The sequence below is a fragment of the Plasmodium fragile genome (genome assembly GCF_000956335.1).
Source record: "Plasmodium fragile strain nilgiri unplaced genomic scaffold supercont1.94, whole genome shotgun sequence".
NCBI lineage: Eukaryota > Apicomplexa > Aconoidasida > Haemosporida > Plasmodiidae > Plasmodium > Plasmodium fragile.
Window position 1 is genome coordinate 1 of NW_012192674.1, and position 12,283 is coordinate 12,283.

Consider the following 12,283-nt stretch of genomic DNA (forward strand, 5'->3'; position numbering starts at 1 on the left):
TGAAAAAAAAAAAAAAAAAAAAAAAAAAACAGGCTGCATGCAACGTGATAAAAAAAATCGGGAAAGCACAACGACCGAAATGGCTATACGGGGAAGGATATCCATATCACATGTAACTTAAAAAAAAAAAAAAAAAAGAAAGAAAAGTTAGGGATAGTGATTAATCGAGGGAATCGCCAAAATTGCAAACTTACAACTGAGTAGAAACCCTCCCCAAACGAAATGTGAATAATGAAGAATGAGGAGTGCTGAATGGAGGAACATAAATCCTGACTGCGCCTCCCAGTGTTGAGTACCACAAAAAAGGACGTACCAGCTGCAAGGATAATTCTTACACAGAACATTACCCCAACTACCGCTCTGCCCTGTTAGGAAGATCCTCCGACGGCAGGCATAAAAGTAGCAACAGCATAATATCGTGCTTATCATCACGTAATGACGGTACGTACGTATATTTGCGTGTAGCCCCTCCACCCTATCAGCGCAGTACGATGCAGGCGGAATACTACCCAAAGCAAAACGTAGTGTCCCTGAGCTTCGAACTGAGCTGCTGGGCCAAAGCGTTCCTTACCGACTTACGAACAACAAAGAATCTCCTGAGTTGCACCAAGGCGTCTATCATAATAAAAAAAAAAAAAGAAATTCGAAATTTCTATTTGTATAAAATTAAAGTGAAATTACTATATGACAGTTCTTCCAATCGTCCTGACGTTTCAGTTGAGGGAGACACGTGTAGGCAAACAAGTTCACCACTGGGTGATCCCTCAGGAGGAATTGAGACCCCATGTGACTCACCCCTCCCACATGAAAAGGGCAACTCCTGCAATACATTCAGTGATGCAAAGGGAGGAAGTAAAAACAGTGTGATTTGCAGTGAGGAAAACGAAGTCAGGACGAGTAGTAGAAAGGCAGCAAATTTTGAGAGAAATGATGGGACGGGTGGGGTGAACGGTAGTAGACCCTCTCCACTGTATACTGGAGAGGAGGATGAAGCTGTAAGGGGCAAGAAGTGCACACCGGTCAGCGTAGGACACCGAAGGGGGCACCAGTTCAATGAGACAAATAATAATACAAAAGAAAACATACAACGAAGGAGGGGAAAAAACTTTACAGGGAACCATTTCGATACAGGTCACTTGTTGAGGGAAAAAAATATTTTTTCGAAAAATTTTCCCACGTTTGAACAGGCCCATTTGGCCAAGTACCTATTTTTGCCCTCCTCCTTGTCAGTACAAAGTGCCAAAATAAAATCCATGCACTTTATGCTAAATGAAAGACTCACCATATGCGTCCTGCTAGACCTAATCGTAGTTCGAAAAAAAAGCAACATTGTCCAGTCAAGCATAAATAAAGAATTACACAATATGTTAAAGATGCAAAGAAGTATCCTTCAGTGCAGATCATGTAGTAAAGACGTTATCATATGTGGAGATGTTAATTTTATTTTGCCCAATCTGTACTTAAACACTACTGATTTTGTAGAGCATGCGTTTTGTGAAGAATGCACTACCTTCTCGTTTGATGCGCTGAACCATGTTAACCGCAATATATTCCTCTTCCCCAATTGTTTGTTTTTTCATTTTAGCTTAGTAAAAGAGAGTCAGCTAGCTGTTAAGACAGATTCCTTGCACAACTTTCGCTTTTTACTTTTTTGTAATTCTTGCTACAACTCTCTTGGCTATTTAGAAAATCAAAGGAACCACACGTATTCCCATCACAAGAATAAAAACATGAGTGATAAGCTTAAAGATGTTTTTCTAAGTTCACTTCACGAGGGGGACCAAGGCAAATACACACCACTGGACAGGGCCACTATGTTGCTGCGCGGTGGCGATGCTCCACCTATACACGTTAATGAAGAGACAGCCAATTTTGTCCATCATGTAGACGTGGCCCCAGAGGAGAAGCAGCATCGAGGGAGGGAAGCGAACAGTACATTCCTTTCCGAGGGAAATTTACATGAGCGGAGAGAAGACAACGAAAAAGAGAGCAACGTTCATCTCACAGAAGGTGACAGTAGAGGACATCTCAACCCTTGCGGGGAGATCAGCCCCAAGGTGTACCTCCTTAAGCACAAAATAAAAATGACCTTAAATGGGGAAAATATCTTCAAAAATTACAACCACGTACTTTTCCTAAATGAGTATATGCACAATAAATGTGAAAAAAAAAACACAACACTTTTTTATTTAAGGAGTAAGGGAAAAAAAAAAATAATCGAAGTCAGGATATTCATAAGGACGCTTTATATTTGTAAAATTTGGGACAAGGCAAAAAATCTTTCCATTGTTTTAGGTCTCCAAAAAGTGATGAAAATATTTTTTTGCACAAAAGAAGAATCCGAATTGAAGTTCGCTAATTCAGAAACTATTGACCTTTCAAGGGAGCTCTACGAGGATGTATTAAAAATGTTGATCGCGTATTCCTTTCGAGGGTGCGCCCCCGGAGCGAAGCTGTGCTCATATCTCCACCTGGTCCATTAGGGGTTGGGTGATGACTCTGCACAGCGTGTTGTTATCTCCCAGCTTGGTCAAAAAAAATGGAAAAATATTTTTGGCGCCGCAAAATAAGACATGGCGCTTATATTTGTGTGTCCGTGTCTTTAACCCCTTTTTGTGCACATATTATCATCCGTGACCGATTTTTTGTTTTTTTTTTCCTGCCCCTATTTGTGTGCAATTCTTTTTGGTGTATTAATCTAATCACTTTTTAATTTACAAAGACTTAAAAGCCCTGTTGTGAAAACGAGGGCGCAATTTTTAAAAAAAAAAAAAACTACTTCGAAAAAAGAAGACAAAATCGGCTTAAAAGAATGAAAAAAAAAAACAACACGTAATGTTACAAGCACGTACGTACGTACACGCCAGACAGTCATTATGACTAAATCAGGAGGAAACAAAAACTTCGGTCATGAGGATAAAAAAAACAATAGAAATGGGTGTAAGGGTGACGAATTCATATTGTTTTTAAAAGATGGCAAATTTAATTAAAGAAATGACATATTCAACAAAATTGTTACGGGTAGGTGTTAAAAGGGGGGGGTGAGCTGCGACCCCGTTGCGCATATGATCAGGGGCAAGGGGTCCACGAGATGAGATGTCGTGTGTCTTCCGAGAGGTTCGTACTGGTTCATACCCCCAAGTTTTTGGCGTGCATCTTTGGACTACTTCATATGAACTTCTTCCACACAAATGCACCACCCCCTTAGTGCCCGGTCAAGAGGATGACGTGCAGCTTGGACACGACGACGCCAATCATGGTACCGAGCACGAAGGCCAAGAAGACGATGTTGGGGGCCAACTGCAGGTACTGCTCCTTCTTGCGCTTTTTGCATACTTCAGGTATTTTCACAAACACAGAGTTGGACACAATTCCGTGACAAAATCCAAAGGTATAAGACAAGGCCATTAGAAAATACGAATTGTAAAAAATGGAGCTGTGGTAAAGAACTAAAATGGCAAATATAGGCAAAAATGCAAGCATGACTAATTTGATAAGGACAAAGGCGTAGAAATTCATCTTCATAAAATAGGAATGCGAAAAGTGAACCAACAGGTGTGCCGCTGAGTCGCCAAAAAGAAGCAAACCAGATAGCAGTCCTTTCATTTCTTTGCTCGAATTAATACAAATAGGAAAAACTGTAGGGTAAATCTGAAATGTTATAAAATTTGCTAAAAAGCCAATAATGACGTATTCCCAAACAACAGAAACGGATTTCACACTTTCTACGAGAATCATTTTGTTAATCAGGAGTCCTTTATCTTCATACTTTTCTTGAAGTCGTTCAACAAATGGAAGCTTGTAAATTTTTTGAAGAATGAAAAAGGATGTGAGCGCAATGCAAGAGAAAACTCCACAGAAAAGAGAAAACATTTTAGAAAATTTATTCTGATCATCTGCGAAAAAGACATAAGCCCCAAGTACGTACAAAATGAAGACCACAAATCCAGAGAGGGATAATCCACAAACGTACGCTGTACAGTACTGCTTTCTGAAAAGAACACAGATTTTCATTGTAGTCATTTTAATAACACACGATATTATGGAAAAGGGAATAATGCTCAAAATAATTATCTTGTGTCCTATATAATCTCTTTTGAAATACACCACTAAATATATTAACGTTAGAAAAAATGTAGAAAAAAGTGGCTGCAACAGATTCCATTTTAGTCTGTAACTTCCTATCAGGTGCAATAATACACACACAACAATAAATACTATACTTTCCATTAAGGCAAATTCTGCTATCATTATGTCTTTCACATTAAATGCCTGTCTGAAATAATCACCCATAGATACGATTAGGAAATATGGTGCATCTGAAATAATTGCTATTAGAGCATATGCGATGGAGAGTAACTTGTAGTACGACTCCTCCTCCAACTCGTCCTTCTTGTCTATGTCATATGCGCTTAGCTCTTCTATATCTGCAATGGATTTTTGCTCCGTGTCTTCTATGTCAACTACTCCTGTCGTTTTGCCTCTGCTTACACTTTGGTCAAAGCTGATTGGATTGTGTAGCTCCACTTCCTGGTGCTCCATTTTTCTCCACACGGTTCGAGCTTCGTTTGGCAAATTATATATATATGTATGTATATATTGCGGTATAACAAAATAGAGCGCTGTGCCGACGTGCCGATTTAGCAACACGGTTAGTTAGAGTAGTGGCCCGTCGCGCACTACCCCCCGCCCCAACTGCGCATCTCCTTTTCTCTTTTTCTCTAACCCCGTGTCCGTAATATTTTTTCACGCACAGGAAAAATTACAAAAAAAAAAGGGGGAAAAGAACGGATCGACGTATTTTTGCAGGTCCGTCTATACTCCTAAATAGAAATAGGAACTGCGCAGCAGCGGAGGCGCGCAGCAAGGATTACGCCTGGACCTGTGGAAAGGATTGTCCATGAGCACTTTTGTGGGGCGTCTTAAATTAAGTACGGACGCAAGGAAAGGTGCGCATGCATGCATACGTGCGTGCGTGCATATATGTACAAGCACCTTTGCACGTATTTTGTGCCCACAAACACATAAACGCGAATGCATGCGGGCTTTCCAAGCTAGGGGGAGCATTCCAATTCTGGCGTGGGGGGGTGGAAATCAGCCCTTCGTTGTGATATTCACCAGAATTGGCTTGCAAAGGTATTTCGTAAAAAAAAAAAAAAAGAAAAATGGTACAAAAATGATCAAATGGAATAAAATAACTTGAATAAGAAATAGATCAACCACCTTTCACTCTGCTACAAAAAGGGGAAAACAAAGTTTCCATTCCCTTTCGTTTCTGCTTGTATGCAAAAATGTTTGCAACGTACTTAAGATGTATTTATAATATGTACGCCTAAAATGAGTGCGTCCGAGATAAAACTACCCTTTGCTAAAAATGTGAGCAGCTTCAGATTTGATATTACTACCCATTGTAGTTTACCGTATTTTACAGAGGTGGGTACAAATTAAAAAGATACGCAGTGCATGCTTGTAAAACGTGCCTCCTTTTTTTTATAAACCTTTTTTTAAACTTTCCTAATGCGTTATTCTAGGCGCGCATGTGATTTTTTTTTTTTCTTGTAAAAAAAAAAAAAAAAAAAATGGGGCATAAAAAATTGCCAATCTGCCCATATGGTCCAAAAAAAATTTAGGCTACAAAACGGGACGCGAGCGCGCAAAATGTAGCACCATATCTTAGCAGCAGCGCAATTGGGCAGTTTTACATGGAAACTGACCTGCAACCAAAATGTAACCGATTGGGAGGGAATTTCCGTCCCACTGGACTTTTTTTAGAAACCATTATAAAACCCATTTTGAACGCCACTTGGAGGATAGATCGACCTAGTATTTAGCAATTTGTGGTGCATGTTACCACTGAGGGGTGAATTCAATGTCTGGAGAAATTAGTTAAAGGCAGTGTTCTGCTTTATTTTGTTCCCTTCCACCCCTTTTTTCCGCATTGCCATATATATACATGACAAGACCAACAACCAATTCAACCTCTTTATATGGTCCACAATTAGAATATAAGTTCCGCTTATCCGGTTAAAGTGCCATTTATTTTATGTACCACCTGAATTTCTCTCTGAGGTAGTTCCACTTTGAGATTCTTTCCCTGAGGGTTTTGGTTCCCCAAGGAGACAGGCGCTTCACCCTTCAGTTCTAACGGTAGACTGTTCTTGCACGTGTGGTGTTCGACGTGCGCCTTTGTGGTTAACATTTCGCCGCAGGTCATTATTTTAAGGTAATGCGGACTTGATCACCCGATTTGCCATTTGCTCGGTTCGGGTATATGACTTTCCCTATCACTCTCTTAACTTGTCGTCATTTTCCTTTTTTTGTCCTATGTGTCTTGCCCGTGATTTTTTGTTCAAAGGGGGACTACAAAATTGCTGCTGCTTCTTATACACTACAGCCCAGGGGCAGGGAAATTTCCCTTCACGCAAAAAAAAAAAAAAAAAAAAATTGGTAAGTACAAAAAAAGGAACATTTGCTAAGCGCGTCGCTAAATTGTAAAGGAGTAAACCTTATTACAACTTTTGGGCATCGCGCCCCATTTTTAAGGTGCCACATGAAATAAAAATGTTACAATAAAAAAACGTTATACGCTTAACATTTTTTTACATTTTCTCATTGTGCGCAAATAGACGACAGCCCCCACACGGGTTAGCCTTCCCGCTCATTTGCAATAATTATTGTGCACGGCTCGTGCCCCCGCTGAAGCACATGAGGCAATGTTACAATTTTTGTACGTCGCCCTGCTGCTTCCTCAAAAATAATAAAATTCCCCCGCAGCATTTTTTTCATGCAGACTATTTTTTTCTTCATTCTGCATGGCATTTATTTGTACCGTGCATGGTATTTTTTTTTTTTTTTTTTTTTTGCGAACAACGGCTGGTTTGGAATTAAAAGCGAGCTTTCTCTAAACCATCCTCCGCAGTGAATGCATCCTTTTTATTTGTTTACATGTGAAAATGTGGATTCATATTTGAATGCATTTACGTGTACATCTGCACGAGTTGCAAATACTCGAAATTGTGACATCCTGTTTTCTTTTTGAGTACAACGGTGGACCGTTCCTGCATAATACAATTCTGCAAGGTCCTCTTGCATTAGTATAATTACCCCACCCCCAGATGCTGTGTTTTGGTTGCCCAAATTAACAGAGCACACAGTGGGGCCGCATAACACGTATAAGTAAAAAATAAAAAAGCCGTATGCATATAGAGGTTTAAAAGCAGTCCTCCACAAGGTAATTCTCAAGGACTTATAATTCCCCCCAACGTGATAGGGCCACAATGACGAAACGGATGCCGAACAAGTCGAGCTCCTCATTGAAGGAGAGGAAAAATGAAAAAGTACAAGCAGAAAGGATGCAGGAGGAAGAAGTGGACCATGGCATGGAAGACTCCCAGCACAAGGAACAACCCGATAATGGAAATACAAGAAATATTTTAACCATGGAAAATATTTTGGAGGAAAAAGATAGAGACAACAATAAAAAGGTCAAAAATAAAATAATTTTTAAAAATAAAAAAAACACAAGTAGTACATTGAACAGTAACGAAATGAGAATACTCACCATCCCCAAGCATCGCATATCATCCGTTAAAACCAATTGGATGGAATTAATTAAACCAATTGTAACACATTTAAAGTTAGAAATAAGAATGAATAGAGATAAGATCGAAGTAAGGACATGTAAATTAACAGAAGATAAAAATAATTTGCAGAAATCTTCAGACTATATAAAAGCATACCTACTTGGATTCACCATTGAAGATTCTTTAGCCCTATTAAGGATAGACGATTTATATATAGAAAGCTTTCAAGTGAAGGATGTAAAGATATTAAAAGGGGACCACCTCTCCAGATGCATTGGAAGAATATGTGGTAGTAACGGGGCAACAAAATATGCTATAGAAAATGCTACCAAAACGAGGATAGTAATAGCAGGAGATAAAATTCATATCTTGGGTAGCTTCAACAATATCAAAATGGCCAGATACTCCATCTGTAGTTTAATTCTTGGTTCAACGCAAGGTAAAATTTTTAACAAACTTAATATCCTCGCGAAGAGAATGAAGGAGAGGTTTTAGACGGGGTGGTGGTGGTGGGTCTTTGCGCCTTTCCTTGAGGGGAAAATGCGAAGCTCCTCCGATGTAACTCCTTCAAGAGGGAGCAAACGGGCTATGTCAGATTGTCTTATGGGTAAATGTGCTACGGTGGATACCCATGAGGGAGTGCAGTTTCGTATATTTCATCGAGTCGATGTGACCATGCGGGTTAGACAGCATCGGCAACCCTCCCCCCTGCACATTTACAAACGGAACATTGTGTACAAATTTGAAGATTACTTTTTTATGAGGAAGGAACGCTTCCCCGTGGAGGCTGCTTCACGTCCTTACCGACGATTTTTTTTTTTCGTAGTTTTCTTTTTTTTCCTAGTTTTTTTTTTTTTTTTTTTTTTTAAATTTTAACCCATATGCAAAACCTAGTTTAAACCCCATTTGACCGTTTTGTTAGCATCCGTTCTGTGCAAAGGCACATGTGGGGAAGGGATGTGTAGGAGCCTCCCCGGCTGTGCGTGTGTTCCATTTGTTTTATGCAAGGGAACATTAATTAAATGGGCCAAATGTGAGGCACCAAATTGGGGGCCAATTTTGCAAATTGAGGAAGAACTTTCCGCGCACGCGTACAGTTTACACCTCCGCATAGCCCAACCGTGCGGACACAAAAAAAGGGACACACATATACACGCACGCAAGTTGGTACAAAAAGTATGTCAACCAAGGTTCATATATGTTTATATGACGCTGTGTTATTTTTTTAAATACATGTGGGCGCGCTGCTAACCCGCGATACTCTTGTACAAGTGCAAGCACGAAGGGACCTCTGCGGTGTACTGTTTTTTTTCGCTCGCCCAAATGGTGACGCTGCGGGGAGTTCACCAAGTGAATTTTCACCCCAACCCTGCCGCCTACTTTAGAGTATTTTTTAAAAAATTGCATCTTTGTTTATTCTTACTTTTTTTTTTTTTTTCCCTTCTTTTTCCTTCTTTTTTGTTTTTGTTTTCTTTTCCTTTTTTTTTTTATTTCCCATTTTTCACTTTTTTTCCGCTGCCGCACAAACGCACCGCACTGTGCAATCTGCGCAGTGGGCGGAAAAACCCGCGTTGACAAAGGTGTGGAAAATTGCAAACTGCAACAGTGGAGGCAAAAAATAGAGGCAAAGATGTACAGCAAAAACAGTTACACGACGTTTAATTATCTTTGGTGAGCTACTTTTCCCATATGTTATATTTTTAAGTCTATTTGGGATTACACACCGGTGTACAGTTTTGTAAAAAAAAAAAAAAGGGAGTGTTGTCGTTTTTTCTGTCCAGCTGTTATTTGTCAGCCTCCCATGTTGCGAAATCCCATATCGATTAGCTCCTTTTCCGTGACGAACTTTTATTTTGCCAGCGGGTAGTTGTGACGGTCTACCATTTTTTTTTTTTTTTTTTTTTTTATGCTTCTCCCCCCCCCCATCACCACGAAGCGCCATTACCGTGTGCATGCAGGACAGTCATCCCACTTGAGCAACCATACATATACCCCACTACTGATGCGAGTACACATAAGTAAAAGATGGGTGGGGGACTAAAAATGGGCGCGTTGCGCATGTCGCGCATGTTGCGGCTTCTGCTACTGATGATGATGCTGGCCCCGCCGCTCATTCCTGGCGTATCTGCAAAAGTACCCAGCGGCCATCACGCGAAGGACGACTTCCTCCTAAAAGCATTAGCAATGGACAAGACAAAAATGGACCCTTCCTACTTGCAAAAATATGACAACCTAAAATGGGAGGGGAAAATAATCGCCATAGGAGATATTCACGGAGACATAGAAAGTTTAAAGTTGATTCTACGACATGCAAATTTGATAAACGAAAATGATGAATGGGTTGCAGAAAATGTATTGCTTGTTCAGGTGGGAGATGTACTAGACAGAGGCATTTATGGTCCATTAATATATGACTTTCTATTTAAATTACAAAAGGAAGCACCTTTGAAAAAAAGCAAAGTCCTGTTAATCATGGGAAATCATGAACAATTAAATATGTGTGGATATTTTGATTATGTAAATAAGAAAGAAGTGGAGGTATTTTTTAAAAATAATTTTAATTACAGGATGTTTCAATTTGTGTTAAATACAGGCAAGTATTACAAAAGGTTAATTCGGCTACCAGCAATTGCTAAAGTGAATAACATTTTATTTGTTCATGCGGGAATAAGTAAACAGATTTCTTCACTTAGCTTAAACACCATACGCTTAAAGACAAGATTACAAATTGAAAATCTGTGCAGAGTTCTCACATATGACAAATCGATTAACTACGTAAGTCCCCAGGGAGTTCTTTGGAATGACACAATTTCACGCACAGCTCCGTATGATGAGCAGAAAGCTTGCTCAATTTTGTCTCACGTTTTTAACAACTACAAGGCTAAACATTTAGTCGTAGGACACACCAGACAAATGACACATGAAATTAACTCCTACTGTAATGGGGGTATTTTTCTCATCGACACTGGGATGAGCCTTTTCATGAACAACGGACAGCCGTATCCAAACTACCTCGTTGCGCACGATGGAACCTTCAAGTCAGTTCACTTAAACGTTGAGGTAAATAAGAAGAACAAACATTGTAATGCGCTTGAGATAGAACTGCACAGCCCCAACAAGCACAGCTTCTGCGTCCACACGAAGGAAACAATTTTGTATAAACCGAGCAATGGTTGATGTCACCCACACGGGGAAGCGCGCTTCGTTTATATTGGTGCCCCATTGGGGACGATTTTTTTGTTTTCCCCCTGTTTTTGAGATAACTGAGCAGGGGGGGGGGAAGACGACCCCTCCTCCACATCGTTTTAAATTATAAAATGTCACTTAAATGAAAATACACACAAAAAAAAATACATACACATATATATACATACATATGTACGTGATCAAGGGCAATAGGCCCAGCTGCTGAAGGTGTAGTGCTCACCCAAGCGTTGCTGTTCATCGGGTGCTGCCAACATACGGATGCAACAAGGACCCTCACCAAATCTACCTTAACATAAAAAAAAGGAAAATGAAAGAGGCAATAGTAATGGCGAGGATAACTGTGCGCTTGGTAGTATAGTACCTAATATTTTTTATAATTTTTTGTATTTTTGGTAGCTGTTCATTTAGGAAGTGAATTTTTTTCATTTGCTGTGTGATGGTATAATTTTGTAACTTGAGCTTCCAGTTGGTTTCTTGCCCAATGGAAATCATATTGTCCAGCTCGCTGATCGAATGCTGCAAAGCACTCCTCTCCTTAATAACGTGGTTTATTTCATTATGTTTATAAACCACAGATGCAGAATCCTTTTGTGGGTAAAAATTAATCCTGTTTTGTGCACACATTTTATCAAACATATTTTTAAGACTCTGTAACTGAATTTTTAATTTTTCAAAAATGCTCAGATATCTCGAAATTTCTAAAACGTATGTTTTATTTTGGCTAAAATTATTTTTCAGTATTTCAAGAGTTTGTATTCCACTTTTGTACAAATTTTCCAATTCGTTTATTTTTTTTTTATTGTGGGGAAAAAATTCTGGAGGGCACTCTGCGTGTGGACTCCTTTTCAGCCTGTCATTTTCGTAGCTGTTTATGTTTTCCTTAACTTCACTAAGTGACTGCTCAAAATTTATTTGTATGTTACGAATGCTCTTTTTATATTCTCTATACCTTACCCCTTCGTTGTAATCGCCGATGTGGTCTTCATCATCCAGGACGCTGTACTTTTTCCTCATTTTTTTGGGTTTGCTTCACGGAGGGGAGCTGGGCGTTGCACGTCTGCGCTGCGTTTGCGTCGGGCTATGTCTGCGCCACGCTTCACTTCAGCAACCGCTTCCACACACGCAGAGACGAGCTGTTCTTTTCTCTCCCCTGCTCGCGTCCCCTTCCTCTCTGCTGCCGCTGCAGGAGACCAACAGGCATGTCATCGTCGAGCTGAACGCAACGAACTACAATTGTTGATACCATGGACTTGTCGCACAAAAATAGAGTCAGTCGTGTGGCAACAGGGTAATCACGTGAGGCTAGACTTGTGTCCTCACATGCCCTCTCCTCCATGTCACATATTTTAAAAAGCAACCCCCGGGAGGTTCACTCCAGCTACGAAAGGGGAAAAAATGCGCGCAAAATGGAGCTTCCCTGTGCTTTATTTGTTACAGTATAAACTTAAGCAGGGAAAAAAAAAAAAAAACACTTACCTCCATATTGCTACGTA

At 39.9% G+C, this 12,283-nt stretch overlaps 5 protein-coding genes across 5 annotated transcripts; 3 read left to right on the forward strand and 2 right to left on the reverse strand.

The window, feature by feature from the left end:
- Positions 1 to 491: 491 nt before the first annotated feature.
- On the forward strand, positions 492 to 2,483 carry AK88_05097 (uncharacterized protein; the record flags this gene model as incomplete). The annotated part of the gene is made up of 1 exon (XM_012482699.1): positions 492 to 2,483. The coding sequence occupies one exon, from the start codon at positions 492 to 494 to the stop codon at positions 2,481 to 2,483; it is 1,992 nt and encodes a 663-aa protein (XP_012338122.1).
- Positions 2,484 to 3,204: 721 nt separating this feature from the next.
- AK88_05098 (uncharacterized protein) lies at positions 3,205 to 4,542 on the reverse strand (the record flags this gene model as incomplete). The annotated part of the gene is made up of 1 exon (XM_012482700.1): positions 3,205 to 4,542. The coding sequence occupies one exon, from the start codon at positions 4,540 to 4,542 to the stop codon at positions 3,205 to 3,207; it is 1,338 nt and encodes a 445-aa protein (XP_012338123.1).
- Positions 4,543 to 7,277: 2,735 nt separating this feature from the next.
- Positions 7,278 to 8,078, forward strand: AK88_05099 (uncharacterized protein; the record flags this gene model as incomplete). Its single annotated transcript, XM_012482701.1, has 1 exon — positions 7,278 to 8,078. The coding sequence occupies one exon, from the start codon at positions 7,278 to 7,280 to the stop codon at positions 8,076 to 8,078; it is 801 nt and encodes a 266-aa protein (XP_012338124.1).
- A 1,530-nt stretch (positions 8,079 to 9,608) lies between these two features.
- Positions 9,609 to 10,760, forward strand: AK88_05100 (uncharacterized protein; the record flags this gene model as incomplete). The annotated part of the gene is made up of 1 exon (XM_012482702.1): positions 9,609 to 10,760. The coding sequence occupies one exon, from the start codon at positions 9,609 to 9,611 to the stop codon at positions 10,758 to 10,760; it is 1,152 nt and encodes a 383-aa protein (XP_012338125.1).
- Positions 10,761 to 11,072: 312 nt separating this feature from the next.
- AK88_05101 (uncharacterized protein) lies at positions 11,073 to 11,804 on the reverse strand (the record flags this gene model as incomplete). The annotated part of the gene is made up of 1 exon (XM_012482703.1): positions 11,073 to 11,804. One exon carries the CDS (start codon positions 11,802 to 11,804, stop codon positions 11,073 to 11,075), a length of 732 nt encoding a protein of 243 aa, XP_012338126.1.
- Between the last annotated feature and the right edge of the window lie 479 nt (positions 11,805 to 12,283).